Raw genomic sequence first — 21558 nt, 5'->3', positions numbered from 1 at the left:
GGGCGTATCGGCTCTGGGCTGGGGGTTGGGGTGCAGGAGGGGGCTCCAGGCTGGGGCAGGGGGTTGAGCTGTAGAAGCGGGTACTGGCTCTGGGCTGGGGGTTGGGGACCGAGGGGTTGGGAATGGGAGGGGGCTCCAGGCTGGGGCAGGGGGTTGAGGTGTAGGAGGGGGTATCGGCTCAGGGCTGGGGGTTGGGGTGTAGGAGGGGGCTCCAGGCTGGGGCAGGGGGTTGAGGTGTAGGAGGGGGTATCGGCTCAGGGCTGGGGGTTGGGGTGCAGGAGGGGCTCTGGGCAGGGGGTGCAGGAGGGGGCTCCAGGCTGGGGCAGGGGGTTGAGGTGTAGAAGGGGGTATCGGCTCAGGGCTGGGGTGCAGGAGGAGCTCTGGGCAGGGGGTGCAGGAGGGGGCTCTGGCTGGAGGTCGGGGACCGAGGGGTTGGGACTGGGCGGCGTTTACAAAACTCCCCTCACAACCCCTCGCCCCACGGCTGGCCTCGCTGCTACTGCGCCCAGGAAAGCCCGGCCGGTGCCGCGGCGGGAACGGGGTCATGCTCCTCCCTGAGTTTCGTTTCTCCAGCTGCGCGCCCTGGTCCCGGAAAGGAAGTTGCCTGAGCCTGGTCTGGCGCTTGGCGCCTCATTGCCCTGAGCCAGGGAGGCGGTGAGAGCTGAGCCATGGGGGACCAGTGCGCCGCAGCGAGGAGAGCCAGAGGGGCGAGAAAGGCGCCGAGTCAGAGCAGCGCTCCGGTGCCCCCGCCGAGCCACAGCGCCAGGCCCCCTGCCCGGGGCGGGGGGCGAGCTGGGGCAGGGAGAGGGGACGCTCGGCCTCCTGGTGAGCAGGCCAAAGACATTAACCCCCGAGACGCCCCTTCTCGCACTGACCCGCAGGGCGCCACATCTGCCAGCTCCCGCGCAGAGAAGGGATCTGCTCCCAGCGAGCCGGGCTCTGGCCGTACCGGGAAGGGAGCGAGTAATGCTGGCCCCGGTAGGAAGCCAGTCCCCGCTAGGAAAGACTCTGCCCGCAGGGAGACGGGCGCTGTCCCTAAGACAAAGGAGCCTCCCTCCAGGGGGCCGCCCGCGGTAGCGTCCTACTGCTGCACGGGGGCGGACAGCAGCGGCGGGGTCAAGTCCGGTGCAGTGGGACCCCCGCGGCTCAGGGATGTGCTGAAGACACTGAGCCTGGGCCGGCAGGACACGTCGGAGGCCGCGGAGCTTGTGAACCAGCTCATCCGCAAGTTGGTGTCAGCGATCAGAGCCCGGGAGAGCACTTTCAGCTCAATTGATATCCTGGGCACCGGTAGCTACTACGAGCATGTCAAGGTGAGGAGAAGCGGGCAGGGGCTTAAGCACATCTCCATCGGACACTATTAATGTAGGACCTACCATAATTGTGGCACTTCCAGCTGTGATGTGACGCGTTATCTTCTGCCACCTCCAGCCTCCCTCCCTGGAACTGCTTTTCAGACACTTTCCTGGGTCCTTTTCTGTCCCTGATTCTTATTTAAAATTGTCTCCAAATTGTCCCAGCATGGCGCAGCCCTTGCCTCTGCTGCAGCAGCTTCTGAAACTATAGTGGCTCAAGCTCTTTGTGGCTTTCAGGTACAGCACATTATCTTACAGGGACCCTTTTGCTGCACTCTTTCCCATAATGGCTAATTACATTCCTTCTAGCTATGCAGTTTGTATTGGTGACCATAACCATAGATTTGAGTACCCCCAGGTTCCTAGCAGGTTTCATGAAATCTGTTTTGTCTCCCTTTGGGGTTACAGGGATAGTGGGGACTAGTTGGGAGGGAGGGAGGTTGATGTAAAAACAATTTCGTTATAGGGGTGCAGAGGCTTTCCTCCTTAATAAAATTTTCCAGATTTTACAAAAGATATTCAAACTGGCTTACTCTAATTTCCTCAGGAAGTTTGTTGAATTAGTTCCCGTTGATTAAGAGACAGCTCCAGATCTCATACAGGTTGTGCTCTGCATTGTTCTAGACTAGAGGAACATAGTTGTCCTGATGGTTTATATAGATGAAGATAATGTAGTTGAGACCAGCTCCATTAGTCAATTTAGACTGGGAGCAAGTGGAGAAACTGGAGCACAGGCTTGATTTAGTCATGGTGACCTAAAACACACAGGCAGGGGATAGCTGTGGTTTGCACTAGCTGAAGCCTTTACATTGTTCTGATGTTCAAGTGTAGATACAGTCAGTTACAATTATCCAGGTTGCAGCTGACAGGAGTATTGATCATTGTGGATAGTCTTTATATATGAGAAAGCTGGGAGTGGTGGGGAGTAAACTCTAACATGTCGAGGTGGATCCCTCATGGCTGGGGGATAACAAGTCTTAACACAGTATGAGCTGACACTAGTTATCCCTTAATTTTTCCAGCACACATCACAAACAGCCTGTGCATGTATCCAAATGGTTTAGTCCTGTCTAAATAAAAAGCATGTTCTTACAACATCCAGGGTATGGAGTCTCACTTGTCTTGGGATGGAATGCGATTTCAGAGGACCATGAGATAAACAGATTACATGGAGGTCAGATAACATAAGAATGGCTATACTGGATCAGACCAAAGGTCCGTCTAGCCCAGTATCCTGTCTTCCTAGAGTGGCCAATGCCAGGTGCCCCAGAGGGAATGAACAGAACAGATAATCACCAAGTGATCCATCCCCTGTCACCCATTCCCAGCTTCTGGCAAACAGAGGCTAGAGCCACCATCCCTGCCCATCCTGGCTAATAGCCATTGATGGACCTATCCTCCATGAACTTATCTATTTTATTTTTGAACCCTGTAATAGTCTTGGCCTTCACAACATCCTCAGCAAAGAGTTCCAAGGTTGACTGTGCATTGTGTGAAGAAATACTTTTTGTTTGTTTTAAATCTGCTGACTATTGATTTCATTTTATCACCCCTAGTTCGTGTGTTATGAGGAGTAAATAACACTTCCTTTTTTACTTTCTCCACACCAGTCATGGTTTTATAGAGCCCTATCATATCCACCTTTGGTCATCTTTTTTCCAAGCTGAAAAGTCTCAGCCTTATTAATCTCTCCTCATACAGAAGCTACTCCATACCCCTAATCATTTATGTTGCCCTTTTTTGAACCCTTTCCAATTCCAATATATCTTTTTTGTGACAGGGCAACCACATCTGCACACAGTATTCAAATTGTGGGCATACCATGGATTTAGATAGAGGCAATATGATATACTCTGTCTTATTGTCTACCCCTTTCTTACTGATTCCCAACGTTGTTAGCTTTTTTCTTTTTTTACTGCTGCTGCACATTAAGTTGATGTTTTCAGAGAACTAGCCACAATGATTCCAAGATCTCCTTCTTGAGTAGTAACAGCCAATTTAGATCCCATAATTTTATTTGTATAGTTGGGATTATGTTTTCCAATGTGCATGAAGGTTCTAGACTTCAGTCTCTTACCTAGCAGCCTAAATTTGGGCTTCAGGCCTGTTCTCCTATCCTTCCCTATGTCACTGGTATCTACATGTACCATGACCACCAGCTTCTCCCCAGCACTACACAAGTCTATCTAAATGTCTCGAGAGATCCACAACTTTGACACCAGGCAGGCAAGTCACCATGCGGTTCTCCCAGTCATCATAAACCCAGCCATTTATGTTTCTAATGATCGAATCCCCCATAACCTGTTTCTTCCTAATAACTGGAGTTCCTTCCTCCAGAGAGGTATTCTCAGTGTGAGAGGATACCACATCATCATCTGGAAGGAGGGTTCCAACTTGGGGTGAGGCCTGAAGGTGGCTGTCCTGTTGGAAATTTTTACAATAGGCCCATTCAGAGCCTGAGTCTACTCAATTTTTCTAGCCAATGTGATAGCCATAAGGAAGGCAGTTTTCACTGACAAATGATAGAAAAGAGGTGGCCAGGAATTCAAATGCCCCCCTCCCCAAAAAATCAGGCTTGACAGCACTAGTTTAAGGTCCCACAACAAAGAGGATTCCCAAACTGGGAGGAAACTCCTTAAGGAACCTTGATCCCAGAGGGTTTAGGAAGACTGCATATTCCTGGACTGGAGGGTGATTAAAGGATACTGCCATCAGGTGCAGTGTTTTAAGGACAATAGATGGTCCATACCAGGTGCTATGTGGGCCATACTGAAAACTTTCTCCATTTGACTCCATAGATTAGTCTGGTTGGTAGCTGTATGCTGTGAAGTAAGATGTTCAGCATTGCACTGGGGAAGTTCAACTCTGTAGATGTTATCAGAATTTAAGAAGAATGTTGATAAATTGAAGAGGGTTCAGAGGAGAATCATGGGAATGATTAAAGAATTAGAAAAACATGCCTCAAAGATAGATTCGAGGAGCTCAATCTATTTATCTTAAAGCACAGGTATAGGAGTGACTTGATTACAGTTTGTAAGTACCTACGTGAGGAACAATTACTACTAACTTCAGTAAGAGTCAGATCTGTCATCAGAGGGAGAATCGAGCAGTGTAATGTGGGTCTGTCTTGCTGCACTTGGGACTTCTATATCTATGTTGTGTAAGTTGTTCTAGTTTCACTTTATGAAATGTGTAGTTTACCCCACTCTTTAACAGGATGATTAAATCACTTCTAATCCACAGCCATCCAAAAATAAAACTTCCAGTAAGAGTTGATAAGAGTAGCTGCCTGACTGGGTTGTATTGTCTTTCTCCTGTTGAGAGTTCCCTGGTCTTAATTTACTGCAAATTACCATACATTTGTTCTCCTCATCTCTGCACATGGAAGTGGACGGGAGAATAAAGTCCATAGAGGCAGTGATGAGCTACCAAAATATTAACTACAGGTTCCCTCCTCCTCACCCCACGAGGGGGTTGTGGCCGCCCCCCCGGGACTCCTGCCCCATCCAACCCCCCACGTTCCTTGATGCCCCCCCGGGACTCCTGCCCCATCCAACCTCCTTCCCTGTCCCATCCAACCTCCTTCCCTGTCCCGACTTCCCCCTGCTGCCCCATCCCCCTGCTCTCATTCCTGATGCCCCCCCGGGACCCCTGCCCCATCCAACCCCCCCTTCTCTCTGTCCCCAACTATCCCTGCCCCTGACTGCCCCATCCAACCCCTGCTCCTTCCTGACTGCCCCCCCCAGGACCCTTGCCCCCATTCAATCCCCCTGCCCTCTGACCACCCCACCCCCATCCATTGCCCCTACATCCCCCCAAACTCCCCTGCCCTCTTCCAACACCCCCTCCCCATAGGCAGCAGGTTTGTATAATTTTTGGTGGGGCCCAAAATGGTGGTGCCCCCCCGCTCCCGCCCTGTAAGCAGATATAAAATGAAGCTACAATGCATCAGTGCCACAAGATTACAAGGGTCAATTAAAAGTGGAAAGTCAGAAGCAGCACTTGCCTACTTCAATATACAGTATTATATTTTGTTGCACCTGTTGTGATGAAGTGGGAATGTTCTTAATATTTTCTCTGAATACTGTGTGGGTGCCTCAGTTTCCCCTGCAAGATGCCAACTGAAGGTGTTGGGGACAAAGAGATCAGGTGGCCTCCTTGTCCGGAAGAGACACAGAGGCCAGAGGAGGGAGTGTCAGTTTGGAGCTGGCTGGGGAAATGGGGAGAGACCCAGAACTTGGTTCTGGGCTCCCCACCCCCCAAGATGGACCTGACAGAGGGGTTCTGTTTTCTGTACCAACAAGCTCTGTTTAAACTGTGTTCCTGTCATCTAATAAACCTTCTGTTTTACTGTCTGGCTGAGAGTCACATCTGACTGAAGAGTTGGGGTGCAGGGCCCTCTGGTTGCCCCAGGACCAGCCTGGGCAGACTCACTTTGGAAAGTGCATGATGTGGAAGGGCATGCTGAATGCTCCGAGGTCAGACCCAGGAAGGTGTAAGCTTCTTGCCCTGGAGACAGTATGCTCCGAGAGAGGAGGCTCCCCCAGAGTCCTGACTGGCTTTGTATGGAGTTGTTCCAAAGCATCCCAGCATCCCCTTCCACACCGTGCACTTCCCAGAAGTCCGCACAGGCACTGACACTCCCTCCTCCGGCCTTTGTCTCTTTTCCAGGCATTAGGAGGCCACCCGATCTCTCTGTTCTCCAACACCTTCAGTTGGCACCTTGCAGGGGAAACTGATTTGGGAGAAATGAAGTAAAAGCTGCCCAAACCGAGCTTGAGCACTCCTGAATTTTGAGGTGTTCAAATCTGGCAGGCAGGTGCTGCGGGTGGGAGAGGGCTGTGGGCTCCATGGGGGAGCTTGGCAGCAACTGTCTGGAGCTGCACGGAGCCAGATACGCTGGTCTGAGTGGCACAGTAAGCGGTTTGGGGGTTGGAGAAGAGGTAGGGAGTTCCGGGGGGCAGTCAAGGGACAAGGAGCAGGGGGGTTGGATGGGGCAGAGGTTCGAAGGGGCAGTCAGGGGACAGGCAGCAATTGGATAGGCATGGGAGTCTAGGAGGTTTATCAGGGGACAGGTAGGGGTTGCGGTCCTGGGGGGGAAGTTGGGTGGGGTCTCAGGAGGGGGCAGTTGGGGACAAGGAGAAGGGAGGCTTAGATAGGGGCTGAGGTCCCAAGGGGCAGTTAGGGGCAGGGGTCTCGGGAGGGGGTAATCAGGGAACAAGGACCAGTGGTGCTTAGATAGGGGGTGGAGGTCCTGGGGGGCAGTTGGGGCAGAAGTCTGGGGAGGGGGCAATCAGCGGCCAGGGGCTGGGATTGAAAGGGCTCTGGGCTGTTGGCAGCTGCGGGGAGCCCAGAGCCCTTTAAATCCCAGCCCCGGCTGGGAGTCAGAGGGCTCTGGGCTGCCTGCAACCACGGGGAGCCCAGAGCCTTTTAAATCCCAGCCGCGGCTGAGATTTAAAGGGCTCTGAGCTCCCCGCCGCAGCGGGCAGCCCAGAGCCCTCTGATTCCCGGCCGCGGCTGGGATTTAAAAGCTCTGGGCTCCCCGCGGTTGCAGGCAGCCCAGAGTCCTTTAAATCCCAGCCGCGGCTGAGATTTAAAGGGCTCTGAGCTCCCCGCCGCAGCGGGCAGCCCAGAGCCCTCTGATTCCCGGCCGCGGCTGGGATTTAAAAGGCTCTGGGCTCCCCGCCGCAGCGGGCAGCCCAGAGCCCTCTGATTCCCGGCCGCGGCTGGGATTTAAAAGGGTCTGAGCTCCCCGCCACAGCGGGTAGCCCAGAGCCCTCTGATTCCCGGCCGCGGCTGGGATTTAAAAGGCTCTGAGCTCCTCGCGGTTGCAGGCAGCCCAGAGCCCTCTGACTCCCAGCCGCAGCTGGGATTTACAGGGCTCTGGGCTGCCGGCAGCGCAGAGCAGGGGAGAAACCTAGCTCCAAATATTGCTGGAGCAGAGCCCCTGTCTGTGAATATTCCTGGGGCTAAAGCCCCAGGAGCCCATATAAGTTGGCGCCCATGCCCCTCCCTGCTCCCTTACCGCACTGCCTGGAGCCGCTTGGCCAGGACTGGGTCCAGGGGCGCTCAGCCGGGACTGGGGCCAGGTCTGGGCCGGAGCTGTGGGGCCAGAGCTGGGGGCACTTGGCTGGGGCCGGGCCGTTCAGCCAGGATCGGGCTAGGGCTGCTCGGCTGGGACCAGGAGCCGGGCCAGAGGCAGCCACGGGGCCGGAGCCAGGGGTGCTCGGTTGGGGCCAGGACCGGGCTGGGGGCACTCGGCCAGGGGTGCCAGGCTGGAGGGAGCCAGTCGTCTGGGACCAGGAGCCAGGCCGGAGGGAGCTGCTTGGCTAGCCTGGGCCGGCCACACCTCCCCTCTCCCCAGCTTACCTGCCTGCCTGCTGCTTGTTTCAGGCTTCCCGCAAACATCTGATTCCTGGGAAGCAGGTGAGGGGGAGGAGGAGAAGAGGGGCAGAGTGTTCAGGGGAGGAGGGGGAAGTGAGCTGGGGCCAGGGCAGAGTGGACAGCTGCCAGAGCTTTTGTTAAATAAAGCCCTTATAGAACCAGTTGTCCCCGAAAAACCTGTTCTAAAAGGGCTTCTAAATTTAACAACCGGAACCGACTCCAGCTCACCACTGCATAGAGGCATTTATAATGGAAATGCAGGCTAAAACCTTACCTGTAATAACAAAACACAGTAAGCATTGTATTTCTGTGATTCATAGATTTCTGCACCAAATGAGTTCGATATCATGTTTACGATGCCAGCTCCTAGAGTTGAACTGGAACAATGTGATGCCTCTGGTGCCTTTTATTATGTGAGACTTAAAAGAAATCCTCAAGGAAACGAGCTGGACAAATTTTTACAGGAAGATGGAACATTAGCGGCTTGTAAGATGCTTTTTGCCCTGAGGAACATTATTAAAGAAATTGTAAAGAGCATGACAAGTAAGTATTGAGTGGACAATATTTTCCAACACAGGTGTTACTGTTCACATTAATGTCTGTACATATAAATCACTGGAAGTAGTGTTGTACATACAACTTATGTTCCTGTTAGCAGTGCCTTCATAGATGTGTGCACAAAATGCTAGAAAAAGCTATACATGTCTGTGCTTTTTCTTGTTGCAAGAGCAACAAGAGAAGAGCAACCACAAACATACAGGGCCTGATTCACTCCACTCCATTCTTATGCAACAAGCTGTTTTTGCACATTGAAACAAAGGACATTCAGGGTACGGTCTAAGGCCAGGTTTCAGTCAGGCCAGTCACATTACGAAAACGACAGATGGCTTAAACAAGTTTGTAGAAATATTTGAAAAAATCCTTATGCCACATACGGACTCATTTTCTTCTGCTTTATACCAAGTGTTCTTAAATTTACTGGAAGTAAGTTTTCTGTAGTTTCTAAACTTATCCCACCCCTCTTAAAACAAAGCAGTATTTTCTTCCAGCAAGGTGCTAGAAACATTCAATCTTATAAGTTTCTAAAATAACTCAAGAGACTGCTTGTTGTAGCACTGAAATGACTGATATGGTTTTTGATATCTGAGGTTCTTTTACATCAGCATTAAACTGTTCAAATAACCTTGTCCATAATAGACCAGTTCAATGGATGTGGATCTTGCGAAAAATTCCGTGTCTTGCTTTTCAGTTTATTTTTTGCTCAAGAATATGGTGAAATAATCAGGGGATACTCAGATGGAGAAGAGGGGTAAATCTGTGTTGAATTATGGTCTGTAGCCCAAGATGTAAAGTAAGCATTATACATAATGGAATGCCCACTGATGTCAGAAGGGGGGGTGTAATACAGTGATTAGGGGAGAATATGGCCTTCATTCATTAAAATGTTTTATTTGTTTTGGAAATAAATTGTCATATTTAACACTAACAATATACTCTAAGTGAGAATATATAATCCCCTTTAGCTGACAGTTATGTGTGTTGAAAATTGTGGCCACAATTTTCAACTAACATTTACAATATTAAATATAAAAATACATTGGGTTCTATGGATCTAATGCATAAAAATATTCCTAAACAAGACAAGAACATTCCACTTTTAGAATCAGTTCTCACTGCAAATACAAGGTCTCTCCAAAGCACCTTAATTTCAGTTATGTTACCTTGAAAGGCACTTTCTTTTCATTTCATTGTAGCATATTAATGCAGCTAGTCAAATACTGAAATCTGATGTTATGATTTTACATAAGCTACTTATAAAAATGGCTTGGTTATTTGTTCTCGATGGGGCAACCTGCAATTATTTGTCCCTCATGGAGTTCTAAGTAGTTTCATGCATTTTCCTTTGTTTACTTGGTCAATTTTCTGCACATACCTTAAAAAAAATGAACTATTTGCATTATACAAATTGATTTAAAAATACTTAGTCTCTTCCTATATTCTCTAATAGTCAATGACTGAAGCTTTGTATATGACATGATATAGCTGAAAATTCTAGTTAAATAAACAAAAACATTCAAAAATGGTTTCTTCCAATATTAAAAAGTTAAGGTTATTAAAGAAAATTCATTACTTTTTTGATAGGAACAGAAATGAAAGTCACTGTGGATAAAAAAAAGGCTGGAAGCCCTGCAATAACACTTCGCATTGGGAATCCTCCAATGGAGATATCGGTGGATATAATCTTGGCTTTGGAAATTCGAAGTCAGAGCTGGCCTGCCAGTACACAGGAGGGCCTAAAAATTGAAAAATGGCTAGGAAGCAAAGTCAAACAAGAATATAAATGGAAGCCAATATACCTAGTACCCAAACATGCCAAGGATGGAAGAGCGCTAAAAGGTATTTTTATTTTGAACACAAACTTTTTTTTTTTTTTTTTAAATGTTGAGAGGGGTCTTCTGCTCAGCTAGTAATCACCCAACTGCTGTAAGGGGAAACTACATATTACTTTTTGATTTTGTTAGTCAGCAGGGCATGCAGTATTCTTCTCTTATCAGAGAGGTAGCCATGTTAGTCTGTATCCACAAAAACAATGAGGAGTCCAGTGGTACCTTAAACACTAACAGATTTATTTGGGCATAAGCTTTTGTGGGTAAAAACAAACAAATACTTCTTCAGATGCATGAACCAGTGTTGTCAACCAATACGTAAAAGGATAAATGGACACAAATCAGACATCAGGAATGGTAACATACAAAAGCCAGTAGGAGAACACTTCAATCTCCCTGGACGTTCAATAACAGATTTTAAACAAAAAACAGACTTCAAAGAGAAACTGCAGAGCTACAATTAATTTGAAAACTTAACACCATCAATTTGGGCTTAAATAGGGACTGGGAGTGGCTGGCTCACCACAAAAACAATTTCCCCGCTCTTGGTATTGACACTGCCTCACCAATTATTGGGAATGGACCACACCCACCCTGACTGAATTGGCCTTCAACACTGGTTCTCCCCTTGTAGGGTAACTTCCTTCTCTTCATGTGCCAAAATATATTTATGCCTGTATCTGTAATTTTCACTCCAGGGTCTGAAGAAGGGTTTTTTTCTCTCACAAAAGCTTAGGCCCAAATAAATCTTAGTCTTTAAGGTGCCAACGTTATTCTTCTGTCTGTCTTGTCCGTGGCTACATCTGGATCAGAGCCATCATCTAAGAAAACCCTATCTTTGAATTATTAAACTTGTCCTATTCTTCATATTGTGGAGGCTCTGTACAAAGACCGTCCCTACCCTGAAGCTCTTACATCAAAGTGTCTGATGCTGAAGTAATTTCAGATAGACCCTCCCATATTAGAACATTGTACTACTTTCCAACCATGGCCAGGTAGAGGTATTTTTACCACCTTTTTCTGTTATATAATAGAAACCTATTGCCAGTGAAGGAAAGTATGCTTCTGCACAAATAGAACATCAAAATGAGTTTCTGCTTGTGAAGTTGAGTGATTTAGTCTACACAAAAATACATCTAAAACTTCACTGTTTTACATTGTATGGGGAATTTACTAGATTTGCCCATCAAGTTCAGGTCTTCATAAGTGCACCATTACCATTATTTTTATTTAACTTGGCTGTCACAATCATGATCTGTGGCAGTAGAGTACATCTAGGGGGAACTGACATTTTCTTCTATTATATTTCAGCAAAAGAAAGTGTTACGCTAAAGAAAGGCTTTGCTAAAGTTTTTTTTTTTTTTTTATTAAAATCTCAGCACAGATTTTACCTAATGCTATTTGAGAGTAGTATTGCCTTGTCTTGTTGATCTCCTGTAATAGGAAAATTAAATGTAAACAGTGACAATGTGCTTGGTGGGGCAGAAAGCTGATCTGTAGCGGTGTGGAAAGCATATAGCCCTGTGTCGGTGCTATAAAAATAATTTATATAATTCTTCATGGGTGCTAATTTACTCAAACTGAATGCCTTGCCGTGGGTGGAAAACAGGGTACTATTGCAAGAGTAAACAGAGGCGTACTCCTAAAACAAGATCATGTCAGAATCAATAGACAGTGGAAAAAGTCTTAAAAATAAGTTATGCCAAACACCACCACAATTAGCTTATCCCAAAACAAAAAATTGTTTTAAGATTAAAATTACTTGATATGTACTTTCAAAGATGGAAAGCTTCTTGGGGTATTGTAATTATCCCAAAACCACACATTATAAACCCGGGAAATTAAGTGTTAAGTTTACACTTCAAAGAAATCCAAACATATTTAGGTATGGAAATGCAGTTAAAATATCCAGACAACCTTAACGCTGTCTTTTAGGGAAAATCATGCAAAAAACATACAATTAGGGGATTTTAGCATTTTGTGGATTAGATTAAATTGGTACAGTCGAACCCATTTATCTCGACCTCGGTTAACTTGCCAATCCTATTAAGTCGACGTTTTAGAAGTGGAACCGCCAAACTCCCTCTTTGTCTTATCAGTTTCTCATCGGTTATGTCGATTCTTTAATCTCGCCGAACCCTAATATCTCGAGCACAGAAGAGCGCCGAATTTGCCACTAACCGAGGTCGAGATAAATGGGTTCGACTGTAACTCCGGCGGCGGCCCTGCCCGGCTCCTGCCGCATCCCTCCCCGGCCACGCGACTCCTGCCCTGGCCCCGGCTCCCCAGCCGCGCGGTTCCCCAGCTGCCCGGCTCCCCGCGTCCCCGACCCACCGTGTCCCCAGCCGCCCGCTCCCCGCGTCCCCGGCCGCCCGGCTCCCCGCGTCCCCGGCCACCCGCTCCCCGGCTCCCCAGCCCCGCGGTTCCCCGCGTACCCGCCCGTCCCCGCTTCCCCGGTCCCCGCTTCGCCGCCCGTCCCCGCTTCGCCGGTCCCCGCCCGCCCGGCCCCGCATACCCGGTCCCCGCTTCGCCTGCTGCCCGCCCGCCCGGCCCCGCTTAACCGGTCCCCGCTTCGCCTGCTGCCCGCCGCCCGGCCCCGCTTACCGGTCCCGCTTCGCCTGCCGCCCGCCCGCCCGCCCCGCTTACCCGGTCCCCGCTTCGCCTGCCGCCCGCCCGCCGGCCCCGCTTACCCGGTCCCGCTTCGCCTGCCGCCCGCCCGCCCGGCCCCGCTTACCCGGCCCCCGCGTCGCATGCCGCCCTCCCCCGCCGCCCCGCTTACCCGGGCCCCGCTTAGCCTGCAGCCCGCCCGCCCGGACCCGCTTACCCGGTCCCCGCTTCGCCTGCCGCCCGCCCGCCCGGCCCCGCTTACCCGGTCCCCGCTTCGCCTGCCGCCCGCCCGCCCGGCCCCGCTTACCCAGTCCCGCTTCGCCTGCCGCCCGGCCCGCTTACCGGGTCCCGCTTCTTTGGCTGCCCGGCTCCGGGTCCCCGTCCACGGCCGCCCGGCCCCACTTCCCCGTCCCGCTTCGCCGGATCCAGCCACGTGCAGGCACCGCGGTAAGGGGGCAGGGAGGGGGTGTTGGAGAGAGGGCAGGGGAGTTCAGGGGTGGGGGGGTGGATAGGGGTTTATCTCGATCATCGGTTATCTCGACGCTTTTTGGCAAACCCCTAGGCCGGCGACATAACAGGGTTCAACTGTATTTTTAAAGTAAAAAAAAAAGTTGCAGACATTTCCAAATAAATTCACTTCAGGATGACTTTTCTTTAGCTACATAAACTGTGTAAGACTCATATTATAAGTGGGTAAAAGTGTTACTAAATGTTTGTATTCTTTTAATACATCTTTAGAAGACACCTGGCGACTCTCTTTCTCACACATTGAAAAGGATATGATAAAGAACCATGGCAACACAAAAACATGTTGTGAATCTAAGGGAGTAAAGTGTTGTAGGTTAGTATGTCTTTTTGTATGTCTTTTTTGAAGTCTCTTTTAGCCACTATATCAGTCTAGCAAGTGTTTTAATTCTTTCTAAATTTATAATTTAATCTGTGGTGTGAGAGAACAAGAACCCATACTAAGGAATAATAGTGAGCCTCTATGAAGACTTTATATTTGAAAAACACTTCATGCATATCACTTAATAGTCACAACACCCTTCTGTTGTAAGCAAATAAATACAATCTTGTGCAGTGCTGAGTATGTCTGGCTTCCACTGAAGTTTAAGGAAGATAGGGGCATACTACATCAGTTTCACATCCTATTTTCGTATTACAAAGCAAACAGATGAAATCTGTCAAAAAACAAAACAATCCCCCCCACACACTTCCTAAGTCTGATAAAAAAAAGTTAGCCCCAGTTTGTTAGATTGGGAAGTCAATTGACTCAGCCATTAGGAATTTTGCCACTGTATATACCAGTGGTCCGGTGCCCGCCCACCTTTCTGTGTGGGTGGGCGCCAGACGACTAGCCGCCGAGGACTGTGGCCACTGGACAAGCAGCCGCCAAGAAGCGGCAACGCCTAGAAGCATCGCTGCTGAAATGCCGCCGAGAAGTAGCGTCATCAAGAGGCGTTGCCGCCAAAATGCTGCTCCTTGACGTTGCCACTACTTGGCAGCATTTCGGCGGCTGCTTGCCCAGCGGCCAGTAGGTGGGTGCACACAGATGCTGTGTTGGGGACCCCTGGTTTATACTAGATACTGGGCACTAAATAAGTTAATGAATTGCCTCAAATAGCTAATAAGGTTTTTTTGGGGGGGGAGGGGAAACACACGAAGAATCATTTGGTGTTTTAAATAGTATAATTTAAGGAACTGATTTTGACAGATAACCCATTTTGCATTCTGTAGTTTTACAAATCATGAACCCTTCTGAATTTCATTAACAATTCTAAGCATAGGAAGAGAGAGAAAAACAGAGTAATCAAGTAGGTGTGTGACTCCTTCAGTCTACCTCGTGTTTGTCAGTTTTCTAGATTTGACACAAGACATCAAATTATTAGGAGAATCATTTTATTTTTGGCAACAACAGTAATTTCAAAAATTGGGCCAGATTCACTGCTATTGGTGCAAGCACACGTAAATTGCATCTTCCCATAGCCATTGGCTCCTTCTGTCCGAGGGAAGGCAGTGATATATCTATCCCTCAGTTTGTCAGAAAAGGGCAGGTTTAATTTGCAGCGGTCTCCAAAACTGCCCACTGTTGGTAACTGCTGTGGGGAGTGCACTAAATGGAGCATATGACTGGCCAACACTACTCAGTTTCTGGATTATGACTCCCCCCAGTGGAAGGAAGTTCCTACTATAATGCATCACTAAAACTTCCCTTGGGCACAGTCCTTCAATCTGGGGAGCCATGTGGAAAAGCTAATGTAATACTGGGATGAATCTGGCCTACAAAAATGCAATGGGTTTTCATACTTCATAGGAAAATATTACTGGCAAGATTTTTTATCCCACTTGTTGGGATCAACATCAAATGCCTCATGAAAGCAAAATATTTCCAGAAACACTTATTTGGCATACATAAGGCATTTCTCAGTAATAACATCTTATTGTTCAACAGGAAAAGCTGTCTGAAACTTCTGAAGCATCTTCTGGATCAACTTAAAACAAAAGATGGAAACAGACGGGGGCTGGACAAATTCTGTTCCTACCATGCCAAAACTGCCTTTTTCCAGGCATGTGTCCTTTGGCCAGATGACAAACAATGGCTGCTCACAGACCTTGAGAGCTGTTTTCAAAAATTTTTGGATTACTTTCTGGATTGCCTCAACAACGCAAACCTTCCACACTTTTTTATTCCTACACACAACCTTTTTAGTAGACGATTGATTGATAAGGCAAGCAATGATTTCCTTTCAAAGGAAATTAAATATGAAATAAACAATAGATTTCCAATATTTGAACTGCAGAATTAAGGAAATATTCTGATTTTTTCAAAATTTTCATTTACATTTTATAAATCAGCATATCTACTACAGAATCAACATTTGAAGTTATATTCCTTGGGAATTTCTGGTGCTATGAAAAGTGGTAGTAAAGTAATTGTGGTCAATAAATGAGACTTGCACATTTAAATTAAATTATGCTACTTTAGTGGTAGAGGAGAAGGGACAACAGGACAAGTTTTTCCACAATTTTAAGTCTGATTGGTGCCAGGCTACTTTCAATGGGGTGGGGTGGGGGAGAATTAGCTATAACCGATACTTTCCTGCTCTCACTTCTATGCACTTATCTACACAGTGCAGCAATGCATACTATGGGGGTGTGATTTCTCAAGTGCAGTTCCATGTTACACATTAACTAGTCTGCATAGTCCCTGCTGGCGTATACTAAAAGCTCCCTCATGCATAGTAACACAATACAGTTCTACACTAATGTGCTAGGGAACTTTTAGTGTGCACCAACAGGGTCTACGTGGACCAATTAGTGCACAAAACAGTGCACTTTACAAATTACGCCCCTTGTAGTGCACAGTGCCACACACTATAGACAAGCGCTGTGCTTCTAAGAAGGCAGCAGTGATTCAGTAGTAAAAACAAAATATAGATTTGATGCAGAACAATAACAGGCAAACAAATTTACAGACAAATGGCCATATTATACTCCTAGTTATACTGGTGCAGTTCTGAAGTCAATGGAGTTGCACCAGTATAAACACTGCTGAGTATCCTCCATATGTATTTACAGACAACAATCATAACTCACCTCTATATTTATTCCGAAGCGGCAACACTGCATAATAGCTTGCAAAAAAAACCAAAATCAGTTCTGATTTTCTTTCATCCGTTACTTTGCTCACGTTGAGGTATTTCGTTGGATACTTGAGTATTGAATATTCCAAAACAGAAATATGCTTAAGGATAATTATACTTTTTACTGATCCTGCTTTTAAGCGATATCAACTATAGTTGCACTTTAATTTTTGGATGTCAGAGTACAAGCAGCAGCAGCAACAGACTTTATCTATTATATCTGCTCAGACAGAACTTAACTTGATTCTTCTTTCTTGAAGAGACTCTATGAAACAAGAGCACATAGGAAAGGTACAGCCAGTGGAAAAGCTATTACATTTTCAAGTTTTTTATTTAGCAAATGCAAAAATCTTACAGCATTTGAAAATTTCAGTGCTGTACAAAACTAGATTCCTTTATTCTCTTAAAAAAGGTCAAAAACATCAAAATAAATAGGAATGAAATTTTAGCCCTACTGAAGTCAACAGGAGTTTTGTATATACGTATATAAGCTTAATGTAAAAGAAAATAAGAGGCCCAGAAGAATCAAAATAGAAAACATATAATCTTATTAGAAAAAAAGATTGGAGCCTCGCAAAATTTGTGTACTGTTTTATCATTTGGTTGGGTTTCCATCCACTCAGTGTGACAGACTTGGTGAAATATTTGTTCAGAGATTTATTCAGCTATTACTGAAAGAATATGCTTCATTTTCCAACAATGAATCTTTATCCTTATCTGTCCCAAACCAGAGATGTAACATCTTCCTGGCACTCCACTGACATAAATGGTGGCACCATCAGGCATGTAAGTTATTTTGAAACAATGTTGACAGGTGTTGGGTGTATGCACCACTCGGATTCCCTGAAAATATAAGAGAGAAGTTAATTTTTAAATTCTTGTATATTAAAAAATTCTGCAGTTTGTCAAATTAAAAGCAGACTCTTAATTTTCTTCAGCATTTTTACGATTTTTAAAAATGATGTACTTGCAATTACTAACCTTGACTTTTTCTGCGTTAAGTGTGAATTAAAGAATAATTGAGTGACATCTAAACATTGCAACACATTGTTAAATGTAAGGAGAACCAGATTTTCAAAGAAGTTCACAGACCTAATTAGTGTATAGAAGACAAGCATGCACAAAAGTACACATACTTGAAAAATCTGGCCCTAAATTCAAATCTATACCACTATTATTACCAGAATTTACTTACTTTGTTTAAATATCTCCCAGGCAATTAAAAACCTTTCTGGGACTTTCCACGAGGTCTTCCTAAATCCTTTTTGATTTCTTTTGTCATCTGAAATTGCTTGAATCTTTCTGCCATTGAAATAAGCTCTTCAGGAACTGCCTGATAATTAGAAAGTTATGTTATGGAGACAGTTTATTCTAAGTGATTCTCTAAGCTTTGCATTCATATGCCAATTACTCTTATGGCTTTTTAATCTAAAAACTAGGAAAAATCTTTGTAGCTTGTAGCTTGAGTGATAAATTCTTTGGTGCTATGTCATTGGATTTCCAGTGTACGTAGATGAACCAATACCGTATCTTCAGCTAAAAAAAACCCTATGATGTATTTCAAAGATTTCTGCCTTGGAGTTAAACTCCTGAGAAAAAAGTTACGGGAAAAAGCAAAATTCAAGTAGATTAAAATCTGGCCCTAAATAATCTACTTGAATGTTATGCTGTTTACTCCATTTCTGCACCCAAATTTTACACCTGCGATTTGGTTAGTTAAATTCCTTATCTATACATGTTTAGTTCTTAAAATGTTGTTTTTAAAGGTGACTGGCATTCTCTTAGGATTCTTCATTCAAGTACCAGACCACCAGGTTAGAGTTCACTGAACTTTGGTTATGAAAAGACCAAGAATTCAAGTTGTTAAAAAAGAAACACCACAGTTTAGTATTTTTGTTTAGTGAAGATCAACCACCTCATTCTAATGCAATTGCAGGATAGAGGAAAACTTAGCTTTCCTATCCACAATACATTTCGCCCTTCATGAATGAAAATGGTTCACATCTTTGATGGAATAGCTTTCTGTCAGAAAAAAGGCAAGTCTGGCTAAACTAAAATGCTTTGTAAAATAGTGTCAATTTCACTACAATTTTGTTTGGGAGAAAAAAGGAAAAAGTTCTAATAATCTCAAAGTGTCCCATTTCAATATCTTCAGAATATGAAATGGTTGATTTTTTCTTTTCAAATGGACATTATTTTTAAAGGTTTTTTTTGTTTTTGCTTTAAGATACGGAAGATACCATTGTAGAGGGGAAGGAGGGCAGGTGGTGAAATATATATAGACCACCACATCTCAAAGAACTCAAGTTTCTATAAGGTGACTTTCTTCTTTGAGTACTTCATATATATTCCATTCTTGGTGGCTCAAAACAGTGAACTGAAGACAGACAGGTGCTTGGAGTCTACTTAAAGAAACATTATAGCACTGCTCTGCCAGAAGCAGCATCAGATAAAATTGTTACCTACCTTTCGTAACTGTTCTTTGAGATGTGTTGCTCATGTCCATTCCATTCTAGGTGTGTGCATGCCCACGTGCACAGCTGTTGGAGACTTTTGCCTTAGCGCTATCCGTAGGGTTGGCTATGGTTCCCTCTGGAGTGCCGCACTCATGCCTTGATATATCAAGCGCTGCTGGCCCTATGCCCTCTCAGTTCTTTCTTGCTAGAAACTCCGACAGAGGAGTAGGAGGGCGGGTAATGGAATGGACATGAGCAACACATCTTGAAGAACAACAGTTATGAAAGGTAGGTAACTTTTTTCCTTCAAGTGCTTGCTCATGTTTATTCCATTCTAGATAACTCACAAGCAGTATCCCTGGAGGTCGGCTCTGAGTTCACAGACGTGCGGCTTGTAATACTGCTCTACTGAAGCGAGCATTGTCCCGGGCTTGCTGGGTAGGCACACAGTGAGATGTGAATTTGTGAATAGACAACCAGGTGGCGGCCCTGTAGATAGCTGGTATTGGCACCTGGGCCAGGAAGGCAGCTGACAAGGCTTGTGCTCTAGTTGAGTGGGTGGTTACAATTGCTGGTGGAGGCACTTGTGCCTGATCATAACAAAATCAGATGCAGGTGGTGATCCAAGACCAGATTCTCTGGGTGGACACTGGACTACCTTTCATCCTATCTGCTACCGTGACAAACTGCGTTGACTTGCAAAATGGCTTGGTCCTCTCGATGAAGAAGGCTAACGCTCTCCTGACATCCAGGGAGTGCAACCCACTTCCTCCTCAGATTTATGAGGCTTTGGGAAGAAGACTGGCAAGAATATGTCCTGGCTCATGTGAAATTGCTAAACCACTTCGGGTAGGAAAGCCAGATGCAGCCGCAGCTGGACATTGTCCTTGAAGACCACCATATAAGGTGGCTCCAATGTAAGTGCCCTAATCTCGGAAACCCTTCGGGCAGAAGTTTTCACCACCAGGAATGACGCCTTCCAGGAGAGCAGAACGAGGGCTCGAAGGGGGCTTTCATGAGCTGCGTGATCACCAGATTCAGGTCCCACGGAGGGTACTTGGAGGTAGAGCTGCTCCAGACCTTTTAAGAACCGGCCTGTCATGTAATGAGCAAAGACCGACCTGCCCTGGAACAGAGGGTGAAAGGCTGATATGACAGGTAACCATCAGCGTGCCAAACCAGTGTTGGTGAGACCAAGGTGGAGCTATCAGGATTACTTTGGCTTTGTCCTGCTTGATCTTCGTGAGGACTTTGTGCAGCAACTGCACTGGTGGGAAAGTGTACATCAGAGTCCCTGACCACGGGAGAAGGAAGGTGTCTGACAAGGAGCTCCTTTCGATCCCCTAAAATGAGCAGAACATATGACATTTCCTGTTCTGGAGATGGTAGAAAGCATTACTCACGGCTGTTGGGTGTGAGAGCTCAGCATCAGCAATGAATCCAAGAATACTTCGATCAGTGGACTCCAAATTTTTTATGCCCAAGATCACTTTTTGACTTTAAGGGCAACCGAGGATCTACCCTGCCCCTTCCCCAAAGTCCCACCCCACTCACTCCATTCCTTCCTCTCTCCGTCACTCACTCTCCATCATTCTCACTCACTTTCACGGGGTTGGAGTAGGGAGTTGGGGTTCGGGAGGGGGTATGGGCTGGGGCTGAGGGGTTTGCAGTGTGGGAGAGGGCTCTGGGCTGAGCCTGGGGCAGGGGGTTGGGGTGCAAGCTCCGGGAGGGAGTTTGGGTGCAGGAGGGGGGTCTGGGATGGGGCAGAGTGTTGGGGTGCAGGAGGGGGTGGGGTGCTGGCTCGGGGGGGGTCAGGGCTGGGGTTTGCAGTGCAGGAGGGGGCTTGGGGTGCTAGCTCCAAGAGGGAGCTCAGGGGTTGGGGTGCAGCCTTCCGCCAGGCAGCACTTACCTCCAGCGGCTCCCGGTTGGCAGCACAGCATGTCTGCCACTAAGACAAGCTCCCTGACTACCCCAGCCCCACGCTGCTCCCAGAAGGGGCCAATGTGCCCCAGCAGCCCGAGGGTGGGGAGGTGGGTGGCAAGTGGCTAAGTGCATTGCCCCTTTCTGCAAGCGCTGTCCCTGCAGCTCCCATTGGCCACAACTCCCCATTCCCGGCCAATGGGAGCTGCGGGGACAGTGCTTGCAGGCAGAAGCAGCGCGCAGAGGGAGATCCCTGTTGCTCCGCCCCCAGGGCTCGCTGTCCACTTCTGGGAGTGGCATGGGGCCAGGGCAGGCACGAAGCCTGTCTTAGTGGCAGCCCCGTTTTGCTGCCAGAGCCCGCGATCGACTGGGAGATCCTCTAGGATCAACCAATTGATCACCATCAACTGGTTGGTGACCACTGACTTAGACTATAGACTGAATTGTCCAATTCTGAATGTGAACCTTCAACCAAAGAGAGACTGCACTATACTGCAAACTCCTCAAAATACTTTCCTCTGTCCACCAGCATCATCTCTGTTCTACTCAGGTTCAGCTTCATCCAGGTATTCTTCATCCAAGCACTGAGCCATCTTGGTTGTAATGGTATGTTCATGTTGTGAAAGATAAGTAGAGCAGTGTTTCATCTGCATATTGCTGGCACTTAAGTCAATGTCTGACCAGTTTACCTAGTAGAAAAATGTAGATGATGAAAAGGACAGGAGAGAGAATTGATCCTTGTGGAACCCCATAAGTGAGGGGTTTAGTGGTGGAGAAGCATCACTACTTTTTGGTGTGTCCCTCC

General features: G+C 47.0%; 2 protein-coding genes across 6 annotated transcripts in view; one reads left to right on the top strand and one right to left on the bottom strand.

Annotated features, from left to right (window-relative positions):
* The first annotated feature begins 628 nt into the window (after positions 1 to 628).
* CGAS (cyclic GMP-AMP synthase) lies at positions 629 to 16726 on the top strand. Its single transcript, XM_045011912.1, has 5 exons — positions 629 to 1313; positions 8060 to 8282; positions 9882 to 10136; positions 13472 to 13574; positions 15186 to 16726. The coding sequence occupies exons 1-5, from the start codon at positions 669 to 671 to the stop codon at positions 15538 to 15540; spliced, it is 1581 nt and encodes a 526-aa protein (XP_044867847.1). The 5' UTR covers positions 629 to 668; the 3' UTR covers positions 15541 to 16726.
* A 103-nt stretch (positions 16727 to 16829) lies between these two features.
* The window catches only part of DDX43 (DEAD-box helicase 43), a 61696-nt gene continuing 56967 nt past the window's right edge, over positions 16830 to 21558 (bottom strand). For 2 of the 5 annotated variants that reach the window (XM_045011910.1, XM_045011909.1), the window contains exons 17-18: positions 17573 to 17710; positions 16841 to 17220 (exon numbers count right to left, since the gene is read on the bottom strand). In XM_045011910.1, the coding sequence (XP_044867845.1) occupies positions 17597 to 17710 (114 nt within the window). In that variant the 3' untranslated portion in view covers positions 16841 to 17220; positions 17573 to 17596. Of the gene's footprint in view, positions 17221 to 17572; positions 17711 to 21558 lie in introns of all 5 variants that reach the window. The other 3 variants (XM_045011908.1, XM_045011907.1, XM_045011911.1) reach the window with 3 other exon arrangements.

The sequence above is a fragment of the Mauremys mutica genome, chromosome 3 (genome assembly GCF_020497125.1).
Source record: "Mauremys mutica isolate MM-2020 ecotype Southern chromosome 3, ASM2049712v1, whole genome shotgun sequence".
Taxonomy (NCBI): domain Eukaryota; kingdom Metazoa; phylum Chordata; order Testudines; family Geoemydidae; genus Mauremys; species Mauremys mutica.
Note: the sequence above shows the minus strand (reverse complement) of the source record. Positions and strands in the feature narration are given on the sequence as shown.

Bases quoted from the DNA above. Each gene is read 5' to 3' on its own strand.
- CGAS (XM_045011912.1), top strand. From the start codon at position 669: ATGGGGGACCAGTGCGCCGCAGCGAGGAGAGCCAGAGGGGCGAGAAAG. The intron at 1,314-8,059 runs GTGAGGAGAAGC...TGTGATTCATAG, and splicing joins GCTACTACGAGCATGTCAAG to ATTTCTGCACCAAATGAGTT. The intron at 10,137-13,471 runs GTATTTTTATTT...ATACATCTTTAG, and splicing joins GGATGGAAGAGCGCTAAAAG to AAGACACCTGGCGACTCTCT.